A 12,593-nucleotide genomic window follows, 5' to 3' on the forward strand; every position below is an offset into this window, starting at 1 on the left:
AAAGAAGAAGAGGAGAGGGTGGAGGCTGGGTCGGTTTCTCTAAGTCTCCAAATGGTTTATTTGTTTTGTTTTTATAACTTAAGTTGGTTACTTCAAGGTTCGGGGTACCAAAATATCCCCGAGGCAAAAATGGTAAAATCCCCCAGTATTCCCGCCTAGACATCCTAACCTCAAATATATCTCCAATTATTTATTTTCATAACCCAATATCAAAAATACTGCTTGACTTGCCCAAAGTAAATTATAATGCCCCGTTGTGACTTTCCCCGCTATTCAGCTCTAGGATCGCCTCGTGCCGAAAGTTACCAATCACGGAAATACCCACATACCACTGTGGTCTCAAAAATCATCACATATTAATACAGTTGTGCCCAACATGGCCAAAATTACAATTATGCCCTTCACACACAATCCGGGCCTACATGCATACTAATATACATAGTCATGCATCTCAAATAATCAAATAATCAAATAGTCACATAACATGATTTAAATCATAATCATGCATTTAATTCCTAAAACCACACATAAATCCCAACCTGCCCTCCTGGCACACTAATCAAGGCCCTTAAGCCTTATTAGCGAATTTGGGTCGTTACAGCTTCGCTCACCTTCCAATGGAGGTCAAGCATAGAAGTTAGGATTCATCTCGATCCCCTAAAATAGCATATTATTATTCACTTTGGGTTGAGAATGAATTCAAGAAACAATCCTCTCGGCCTCAATGAAACTATCAGGTCCTACCTCGATCTCCTTCTCCACCACTATACCAAAGTGGGGAATGGGGATCTTGGGGGTGACCTTCTTCTCCTTGCCTTGAGAAGAGGAGACGGTCACCATCTTTTTCTTTTGAGGGGAAATGACGAAGATTTTAGTCAGACATAGTGGTTTTGAAAAGCAGTTTAATGCAAAAACACTCCAATACCATGACCCTTAAGCTACCCAAAAATGAACCTCAAGCCCTTGAGTCTTCAAGCCCACAAATTTAAATATTCACCCTTTAAACCCAGAAAATAACCCATTTTTTGTACATTATTTCTAATTGTTTCTAGTGCTATTGTTTTTAGCCTAGTAAAAACCTAAACTAAGCTCGTACAGAACAAAAGTGAGGCAATAACACCAAAAAATTTCATAAAAACTTATTGAAATTATAGATCACATGGGGCGTCTCCAACGGATGACTAGTAATATTATGGATCCCATGGGGACAAAACTCTTGCCATTGAGTCTGTATATCGTGGTGGTGCATGGCTGTACATCATGAGCTAACAAGTTCATCTTTTATAGGCAAGATTTTCATAAGATATTGACTAGAATTTTATTAATGATCAAAACCTGCAATACCTTCATGTTAGTTATCATAATTGATATGAATAATGGGTCGTTATTAGAATAATGAACGTGCTTGCAATCTTCTCACATGAATGTTATGCTTTGATCTTCTATACGAGGTGTATTGATTGGCCTCTCCTTGTTAACTATAACCTCGTCGGGCTCTTGGCGTAGTTCTTAGGTATATTTTCCTCATGCAAATACTCTCTCTGCCGAGGTGAGGACCCTCAAAAATGGTTCTCACAATTTCTATTATGTCGAGTACTTTTCCTAAAAAAATATACCCGAGTCCAAAGAATGCTTCAGAGATTAGAAGTTTCTTGGGATTGGCAGGTAATTATAGACGCTTTGTGGAGGGTTTTCCAAGATTGCATCACCACTGGCAGAGTTGAAATGCAAGAATCAGAGGTTTATATGGTTAGACAGATGTGGGATAGCTTCCATGGACTGAAGAATAATTTGACCATCGCTCCAGTTTTGCGTCTTCCTACAGCTCAACACAAGTTTGTGGTTTATTGTGATGCCTCGAGACAGGATTTAGGTTGTGTCCTTATGCAAACTAGAAAGGTGATTGCCTATGCATCACATCAGTTGAAGGAATATGATCAGAGGTACCCCGCACATGATTTAAAACTTGAAGCTGTGGTTTTTGCACTGAACGTGTGGTAGCACTACTTGTATGCTGAGAAGTGTGAGATATACATCGATCATAAGAGTTTGAAATACTTCTTCACCTAGAAGGACTTGAAAGTGGGACAGAGGCGTTGGTTAAAGCTGGTGAAGGATTATGAGTGTGAATTCCTATATCACCTCGGGAAAGCCAAGGTGGTGGAAGATGCCTTAAGCCAGAAGGGTCCAGGACATCTGTACACTTCTAGGCATATATCTAGAGAGTTGGCAAAGAATATGACTAGAGAAGGTATTGAGCTAGTGGTGGGCCAGTTAGCCAACATCACCCTTTAGTCTACTCTTTTAGAGAGGATCAAAGAGATACAGTTGAGTGACCCATAGTTAGGAAAGATTAGAGGGAAAGTCCTGGCTAGAGTGGCTAAGGACTATACAGTGTCAGATATGGGTTTGTTGAGATACAATGATCAGATTTGTGTTTCGATTGACACTGGGATCAAATGGGATATTCTAGATGAATCTCATACTACCCCTTATTCTCTACATCCAGGCACCTTGAAGATGTACCAGGATCTAAAAGCTTTATATTGATGGCTTGGGATGAAAAGGGACGTGACTGAGTACACGGCAAAGTGCCTGACCTGTGAGCAAGTCAAGGAAGAGCATCAGAGATGAGTAGGCCTACCACCACCTTTGGATATCCCAGAGTGGAAGTTGGAGGACATCACGATGTATTTCGTGGTAGGGTTGCCCAGAACGGTGGGCCAGCATGATTTAGTCTGGGTCATCGTGGACAGGTATATGAAGTCAGCTCAGTTTTTACCAATGAGAATGAACTACACAATTGATCAGTATGCAAATCTCTATGTGAGAGAGATAGTACGCCTTCATGGGACTGCGAGGTCTATCATGTCAGATAGGGACCATATCTTTACTTTCAATTTTTGGGTAAATTTATAGAAGGCGACGGGTATACACATGAATTTCAGAACAGCTTATCATCCTCAGACTGATGATCAGTCTAAGAGGACTATCTAGATATTAGAGGACATGTTGAGAGCATGTGTATTGGACTTTGAAGGGTCCTCAAGTAAATATTTGCCTCTAATAGAGTTTTTCTATAATAACAACTACCAGTCAACTATTGGAGTGGAACCTTATGAGATGTTGTATGGTAGGAAGTGTAGATCGCCCATTCATTGGGATGAAATTGGTGAGATGAAATATTTGGGTCCTGAGGCAGTTCAGAGGACAACTGAGGCTATTGAAAAGATTAGATCTCAGATGCTCACATCTCAAAGTAGACTAAAAATTTATCCAGACCCAAAGTGGAGGAATGTGGAGTTCCAAGAGAGAGACTATGTCTTCCTTAGTGTTTCACCACTGAGAGGGGTGAACAGATTTAGAAAGAAGGGCAAGTTGAGCCCTAGGTTTGTTGCATCATTTGAGATCGTAGAAAGGATCGGTCAGGTGGCCTATAGGAAGGCCTTACCCCCGTCACAATCTAGTGTGCACAACGTATTTCATATTTCTATGTTAAGGAAGTATGTATCAGATGAGACTCGTGTGTTAAGTTACGAGGATCTGGAATTGAGACAGATTTATCCTATGAGGAGCAACCAGTTCAGATTTTAGACAAAAAGGACAAGGTCTGGAGAAACAAGACTATACCTTTTGTTAAGGTATTATGGAGGAACAGCAAGGTCGAGGAAGAGACCTGGGAGCTAGAGTCAGATATGCGGGATCAGCATTGCGAGCTGTTCAGGTAAAAATTTTGAGGACGAAATTCGTGTAAGGAGGGCTAGTTGTAACGTCCCCAATTACCTAATAAGGCTTAGGGCCTTGATTAGGAGGCCAAGATGGAAAATTATGGAGAGTTATTTGAATATATGTGATTTAATTATGCAATATGTGTTTATGTGATATATATCTGTATCATTATATGATTACGTGAGTTATATTATAATATGACTAGATATGCATGTTTAGGTGCGTTAAATATGCATGTGGGCCCGTTTCTTATTAGAAGAGAAATTTTCGTAGTTTAGCCCATTATGGGTATATTTGGTGTTAAAGTGTTGAGTTGATTGGGAACTTTGTTTTTGAGAATTGGCTATGTTTGGTTGGGTTTTGGGGGAGATTTTGCTTGAAGAAAACGAGGGACAAACTGGGTTGTCATGTCGAGTCGCGACCTTGTTCTTGGGGCACCGCGACACTCATGAACGAAAAGGAGAAGGAGGTGTTAAACCTCCAGTTTGAGTCGAGGCGCGAGTGTTCCAAATGAGAGCCCTTGGGCTCTCTACGTAGGGGTCTTATCGCAGCTCTTCGACCATGGGACGCGACGCTTGAAGGGCTTTTGAGCCCCAAGAAGGTCTTGAGTGCGGGAACTCACACTTAGGGGGTTCGAGGTTAGAACTCAGTTCGGAAGCCTTTAGTCTCTCATTATTGACGGGATTCTATATTATTGTTGTGACTAGGTTACCGCCACGGGCACGAAACCAGGATCGTGCTTATTATACATCGCACTTGGACTTGAGGTAAGAAAACTGCACCCAGTACGTGTTAAATGTTATTATCTACGTGATTAGGGCTTGACCTCATTAAGGAACATGGTTATTACTATGTTTTTATTTAATTGGCATTAATATGTATGCATTCTTGTATTATGAAAAGTATTCTTATATATATCTGATTATTTGTTTTTCTTGTTGTCTGAATATCTGGTTAAGGCATTGACTTATTGGTCAAGGACGAAAATAGCGCGTTGTGTGCTGGTCGAGAGGCTTAGGCCTAATCAGGGACATACTATACGTTGGGCGACCCTATGTTCGTTTTCAAAAACGAAGCGCATGGCTAGCTCTGTGGCTAGTTACTCAGAGGTAGGGCAAAGGTCCCCGGATGACTCTATGGTCACTTAGCTAGGGCATAGGGCCCCGGGTTGACTCTACGGTCATCTATCCAGGGCAGTGGGACCAAGATGATCCTATAATCATTTATTTGTAATTGTATGCATGCATAAGTAGGTTATTACTACTGGGCATGCTAGATATGCATTTTGAATCTATATTTACTTTTCATGCACTTGTTTACAGTTTCTTGTTGAGCCTTGGCTCATAGGTGTCGTGTGGTGCAGGTAAGGGGAAGGAAAAGCTTGACCACCCCTGAGCTGGAGAGCTTCGGTGGTGGTGTGTACATATGCGGCTTCCCAACCACCACGGTCGGGGTTATCTTTGTGGAAATAGGGTTGTATCCCCTATTTTGCCTCCTAGGTCGGCTTGGCTTGTATTTTGACTTGTATATAACCTTTTGAACACCTATTATGTTATTTTGGGATCCCATGTATATACTAAACTTCTAAATGAAAGCCAACGTTTCTTTTTGACCAAAAATTTTAACCACAACCCTTGTCATTAACCTTAGTTACACGTTTATAACCAATGGACATGATTAGCAAGTCTGACACTATTTATAGTACATAGTGTAACGGTCTTCGCTATCTAGGACGTTATATCTTAAGTCTCTCAAAATAAATCTCGACCGTGGTAGCCTAGCTAATTGATTATGTACAAGCTGCCCCTAGAGCTCTCCTACTCATGGCTTGTCCAATTTTCCATTGCCCTTACCTGCACCACAAAGCACACGTGAGCCAAGGTCCAGCAATAAAATTCAACAAGTCAAACCAAGTATTCAAATAAGCATTAACATCAAATATATGCTTCATTGATTATAAATTAACTCACATTAACTTTCCAACAAGTTATAAGGCCTATGCCGAATAGGTTCATACTGCAACCCCGTAGTGGCCCTGCCATAACGTCCTACATTTTTCTTGAATACTGCTGATTACGGCCCTCTTGTGGATCACACAAAAACAAATATATGACAACAGAAACGACTGATGCAATCACAATAACATGAATACATAATTCTAATTAGAATTAGTACATGGTTATAACCACGTTCAACAGTCAGAGCCATTGCCCTAATTACAATGCATGTGTCAGTTTTCTTACCTCAAGTCTTGTGAAAAAGATGAAACAACTTCGAGTGCGATCCTTTCCTAAGCCTTGCGGAAATCCTAGTCACAAAATGAATGATATACTTATTAGGGATTAAGTGTAAATCCCAAGTTGAAATCAAAACCCTATCCTTTGAGACCACTAATTCTAGTCAACGAGGTAATGAAATTGACCCTCGAGCCTCCAACAGGGCCCCCAAAATAGATCCTAGGAACTACGAGTCTTTTTTCCTGAAATTAAGAAAACTCATGTTTCTGGGCACCTAAAGCGATGGTGCTTGCCTCTAGTGCGGTCGCACACACATAAATAATTAGGTTTCTGGGATACTAGAGTGGTCGTGCCTGGCCCTGGCAAAGTCGAACCGGTGGCCTGGAAACCCAAAATTCAACTCAAAGTCTCCTACTTTTTGGGACACTAGCACGGTCGCGCTACACCCTAGCGCGGTCGTGGTAGGTCACCAGAAACCCAAAATGAGCCCAAAATTATTATATTCATTCCCAAATCAATCTTGCGACTTTCACCTACAAACTCATAATAAAAACTCGACCTAAACAAATTGTCCAATATATCTTTTTACCACAAATCACCTTAAACTTAATAGTAAAACAAACCCCAAACTTCAAAGTACTCATTACTTAAACAAAAACACACTAAAATCACAAATTACAATTTTGAGCTTTGAACTTAGAAATTTACCCCAAATCAGAGAATCCAAGCCAAATTTGTGAGTTTCAAACTCAATCTCAAGCTTAGAATAGCCACCAATCACTTTTTCACCAACAACAACAATACCAAAAACACCCTAGAAGCATAAAACCTTCAAAATTTACATAATCCTAAAAATCTTATCAAGAACATGAAAAACAACAAAAGAAGCTACAACAAGGAACTCACCTTGCTGTGATTTTCAAATTCCCTATGTGAAATGGACTCCCAGCAGCTGCCAACTCCAACTAAAGATTACACTTCCTCCAATTTCCTCAAGGATTAAGCATAATCCCAAGCCTTGATTAGTTAGATATTCTTGTGTATGTGTGTTTAGCAAATTGAGACTAACCTAGAATAATAAGGAAGTGTCTCATGTGAAAGGAACCATTGCTACCCATTTTTCTAATCCTTTGGTCAAATGACCATTTTTCCTTACCTCTCATAACTTCTCTTCAAATTACCCAAAAGGCAAAATGGTCATTTAGCTTAAATTCTCACTAAACCTCAAATTACACCTTAATTTCCAAATTCAATTCCATAATCTTACAAACATAAATATTTTCCCCCATAAATATTTCATTTACCAATAATTCCCAAAATAGTGCAAAATTCCCAAAATAACCCTAGGCTCGACGTGAGTTGGGAATTTATCCCAATTAAGACTTTTCTAGCTAAAATCACTCGAAAGGATCCACTTATGTTGAATATCACATATATCCACATAATAATCTGGTCCCAAGCACGTAACACATAAAAATTACTATTATACCCTCAACGGGTCAAAATTACAAAAAATGTGCATTTTTAACAAAAGCATGTCTTTAAACACATTAAATACACAAAATCATGCATACTCAATCCTATCATCATATAAATCACATAAATCCATTAATTCACACATAATTACTCCACATGTCATTCTGGCATGCTAATCAAAGCACTTAATTCTACTAGAAGTTTTGGGATGCTACAACTATCCCCTCCTAATAGAAATTTCGTCCTCGAAATTTCTCCCTAGTCGCATATTCTACTTTAATGTTCCTCCATAATACTTTAACCAAAGGAGTAGTCATGTTCCTCAAGAATTTTTCCTTCCTGTCTAGAATCCAATCCGGTTTCACCTTATAGGACAAATCGTTTTGTAACTCTAGGTTCTCATAACTCAGCACATGTGTTGTATCCGATACATGGAATACATCATGAACTCCTGACAAAGCTGGCGGCAAAGCCAATCTGTAAGTTACATCCTAATCCTTTCTAGGATCTCGAAAGGTCCCACGAACTTAGGGCTCAACTTGTTCTTCTTTCCACATTGTTTTACACATTTCATTGGTGAAGCTCGGAGAAAAACGCAAACACCGACTTGGAACTCAACATTCCTACGTTTGGGATTAGCGTAGCTTTTCTGTGTACTTTGTTAGGTGAGCATTTGAGCTATAATCTTCTCAATGGCATCACTGGTCGCCTGGACCGCTTCAGGACCCAGATACTACCTCTCACCCATTTCATCCCAATGAACGGGTGATCTACATTTCTTACCATATGAGCACTACAAGAAAAAACAGTATTCATAACACTTAAAAACTGCTAACCGGGACTATTGATAGCACTTCTGAAAATGCTAACGTAGCCCATGTTATTAAAAGTCCAGTCTTTTCTATAACAGTTTTTGAATGTTATGTTCGGTGTTATCTTAAACTATTCAATAACACATTTTTAGGTGCTATAATATTCAAATAATAACATTTAGATAAAGTTTTTGGTTATAAATTTGAAGTTTAATCTTGTACTTTTTTCATAACACTTTTCAACTGTTACATTTGATTATTTTGATAACATTTTTAGTTTGTTATATTATATAAACCATAATGATTTTTTACGCTTATAATATGTTTTTAAATCATAACATATAGTAATAAAATTTTAAATTTTATTTTGATAAGTATACTTATATGGTTTTTTTTTAATTAAAAGATTTTCATTATTGTATTTTGATAAAAAAAAAATTCAAAATTAATCATAAAATGTAATTCTCAATAGATTGATAAACCATAAGTATTACATTAAACAATAACTAATTCAAACCATGAATGTGTCTACTTCATGAGATCTTAGTTCTAACTTAAGTTTGAAAGCATAACATAATAAAGTTTTATAATCTTGAACAATTTTTACTTCAAAAATGAAAAATAGAAACATTACAAGATACACAAAAGTAAACCATGCGTGAAACTTGCTCCATCCTTCAATTCATCATCCTTTGTGCACTTGTCTTTGTTGTGAGTCCATTTGTTTAGCTACAACAAAATTTAAATAAGTAATGCTTCAACTTAAAGTTATAGTAAACTAAAAGAGTACATAAAAAAAGTTATAGTAAATATTTTGCATTTTGAGCCAAATGTGTGGTTCTTGACACTCTAACAATATATCAATATAACAAATTCAGCAGCAGTAAATGATTTTATATTGAATATTATATGTTTTAGATTTTATCATTTTGATATAATTAGTATCATAATTACCTGAGTGGAATGAACATGAGAATTTGATTGAACATTGACATTTGATTGCTCCTCGCTCTGAGTAGATGTATTCTATTTACAAGTAAGATAGAAAGACATGAATTCAACATCAAAATTAAAAAAAATACAAAAGTAAAGACTAACCAAAAAATTAAACATGAATCTTAGTTATTATTGCAATTCAGCCACATGAAAATATAGTTTCAGCATCAAAATACTTACTTGATTTTTCATTAAAGAAACAATGAGTTGCTCCATGTGTTGCATTTTGTCTTTCAAATCTTTGCATTGACCTTCTATCTTCATCAAATGGTCATCTTTTTCTGACACAATTTGCAACTTTGACCGAGTAACTCCTCTTCCGAAAGCTCTCATGTATGAATATTTTTCAGGACCAAGGACTTTTGTGAGGATGTCTTCATTAACACTTGTAGTTGAAGACATAGCAGGATCTTTCTTATATTCTTCAACCAATTCCTTCAAAAATAAATATTATCAATAAATGTATTCAAACAAATGAGTAAGTTAAAACTATAGTCACATGATTTTGAAAGGGCAAGGTGTATACAAAAGCTTCAGCCACTTCTGAATTTACTGGTTCACCATTTTTCTTCTTATGTGCTTTGGTCCAAACATCAACTCTAGAAGGTGGTGTATTGGTTTCACTATGGTTCATCTATCAAAATAAGAAATAAATTAAAAAAATATCTAAACCAAATTCTATAATAAAACAACTGTAAATATGTTTGGCTTTACCAATTCATCAATCAATCTTGCATAACCTTTGTGACTACAAGTGTGGGGTAGTTGCTTTGTCCGTATTTTTTTTGAATTTCTCGCTTGTAGCCTAAGAATATAAAGTTAATAGAGTCATTAAACTATAAATTTTAATCATAAATATATTTGGTTATAAGATGTTAAGAATAAAATACCTTAAACTCAGCACTATTTGTTTGTTTATTTCTTGAATACGGTTAAGCTTGTTTGAAAAAATTGATGTAATTTTCTTATTGCTGAGTTCTGACATTGTCCCCCTGATTTACCTCAGACCCATTTCACGAGGTGAAAAGAAAAAAAGACAAGAAAAAAGAGGTAAATTATGTCTTTGAGTATGTATTTCTATTTTTAGACTTGGTAGTTTATATTTTTCTTGTCACATACCCTTACTACTTTTTTAGCCTTTTATTACTGTATCAAGATTGTGTGCTTATATATTAGAATTATTGTTGTATTCTGCATGTTTATGTGGTGGACATTCTTATGTAAAAAAGTAGAATACTTTCTTAGTGTTTTCTTAAAAAAAAAACGCCAGTGCAGCGGCAAGGAAGGACCTAAGTATGTCTGACTTTGGAGACATCTCAAGTTTGATTTCAAGTAGCTGCACAAATCTAGATTCTCTCTCGGTACCTGGCTATGGGGCATCCCCTGTGGGATTTAGTTGGGATGGGGTCTGGATATCCACTGCTATGAAAAAAAATCAGCTACTCTTTTTGTATCCTTCTCTCTATGTCTTCATATGAAATTGATTTTGTGAATGATAAAAAGCATTTTGCATTATGGTAATGTGCTCTAAGCTGTGTTTTAACTATGAATTTGCTTTCCCACTCTGAGAGTTGAGACATTGTGGACGTTGTTCTTTTAGTTTTTCTACATATTTATTTTTTAGTTTCTGTTGTTGTTTGCTGGAATAGGGAAATTTATGCCACTTTTAAATACTTCTAGTCATAAGCACTTAATGAGCAGTGTTAGAAGTAAAATGGGCAAAACAAGTTTGTTCCTTTGTTCTTAAGTTGGTAGTAAAATGATATTTTTTCCTCTTTTTTTAGGAAGCAAATGCTTTCTATTTTGGGTATCATTATTTTTCAAACATATGATAATTCCTTATGTTGGTGGTTTTGTAATCATCATAAATAACAATATTTGCAGTTTGTTAAGAAAAAAGTGCTTTAGGAATGTTGTTGAAGTTTTACTGATGAATGTTATATGTGTGCTTGTGGTTTTAGAGTGTAGGGTATGAAGGTTCAACGGAGCCACGGAGACATTCTGAGCTTGTAGGTCAAGAAGTGAAAGCAAGTACACATTCTGATCGTAATTCTCGCAGAGGAGGCTACTCTCGGAATGCTTTACCTGGTAATTCAGGAAGTGTTTAACTACTAATCTAAATATAACTGTATTTTTATCAGTGTAAGCTGGCCTTGACCTTGGCATTAGATATTACTAAGATTTAGAATGTCTTGAGCGGTCATTATATGCTTTTTATCTGGTTTCTTATGAAGGATACTTGCACTAATAGATTGTTTAAGTGAATTTGAAATTTTTTCTTGAATTGATGTGTTTTTCTCTAATATGAGATGTACTCCCCTTTTGTAATTTTAGAAAATGTCAAGCTTTGTTTCTTGTTGGTCTAAAAAGGGGTTAATCTTTTTGTATGTGTAAATACCTTAAGAGATAGTGATCTGTTTCTGATCAAGCTATGCCTTCATCCTTTTGTTTGTTGTCTTTTATAATTTTTTTGTTGGAGTAAATTTAAAGTATTGTCTTATTGTACTCTTTTGTTCAATCAAGTCATGTTACTTGAAGGATGATTTATTAGTGTGTTATTTTTATTTGGGAAATCCTTAATTGTTTTTCCTTTTAATTGATCTTGAATATTTTTTGGAACTTATTGTTTATTAGGGAATTGTGGCAATATATCTGTATGATGTTCTTTCAATTGTTTGACACAGAATCATATTACATGCAGGAGTTAGCAGAGAGTTTCGTGTTGTTAGAGACAACAGAGTTAATCGAAATATTAATAAAGAGTCGAAGCCTGCTTCAATGCCTGCTGTAACATCAACCATTGAGAGCATGTCAAGTGGTACTGGAAAGGGGTATGCCATTGCATTTCTATGCTAACTTACTTTTCTTTTAATTGATAAATACTGAGTTGCTTTTTACCACAATATTTCATTTAGAATGCTAGTCATAAAACTGACTACATATTTTTTGAAGGAGTTTCATATACTTATAAAACCAGCGAAGTAAGGCCTAGGTGATTTATATCCCTAGATAAAGAATTTGAATGATACTTGTAAGTTGTGACACCAGAAAAAGTGGAAAAGTGAATAAAAGATTGTATTAAAAAAATCTTGGTATTGCATGAAATTAAGCTGTTTCAAGAATCTGGGTTATAATTTATAACTTATAACTTCTTATAAGTATGTTATAACTTATTATTACCAGATGTCAACTTACCATGCAACTATTTGGCAGATATCTGGGTTCAAGTTTTTGTCATTTGTGTGCACTCATGCGTGTGTAGTTTTTCCTTTGAGATGTATGCATTTGGCATGGCATCTACGGATTTTAAGGTCTAATAAATGTTCACATAAATTACCCATAC

The 12,593-nt window shown here is 36.4% G+C and overlaps 1 protein-coding gene across 1 annotated transcript in view; it reads left to right on the top strand.

Moving 5' to 3' along the window:
• Positions 1-12,121, top strand: part of LOC133820457 (uncharacterized) — a 46,196-nt gene extending 34,075 nt beyond the window's left edge. Inside the window, exons 2-4 of the mRNA XM_062253447.1 lie at positions 10,257-10,300; positions 11,212-11,338; positions 11,952-12,121. Of these exons, the coding sequence (XP_062109431.1) occupies positions 10,257-10,300; positions 11,212-11,338; positions 11,952-12,106 (326 nt within the window). The 3' untranslated portion in view covers positions 12,107-12,121. The remainder of the gene's footprint in view (positions 1-10,256; positions 10,301-11,211; positions 11,339-11,951) is intronic.
• Positions 12,122-12,593: the final 472 nt, after the last annotated feature.

Source organism: Humulus lupulus, chromosome 1, assembly GCF_963169125.1.
Source record: "Humulus lupulus chromosome 1, drHumLupu1.1, whole genome shotgun sequence".
In the NCBI taxonomy this organism is placed as follows: Eukaryota; Viridiplantae; Streptophyta; class Magnoliopsida; order Rosales; family Cannabaceae; genus Humulus; species Humulus lupulus.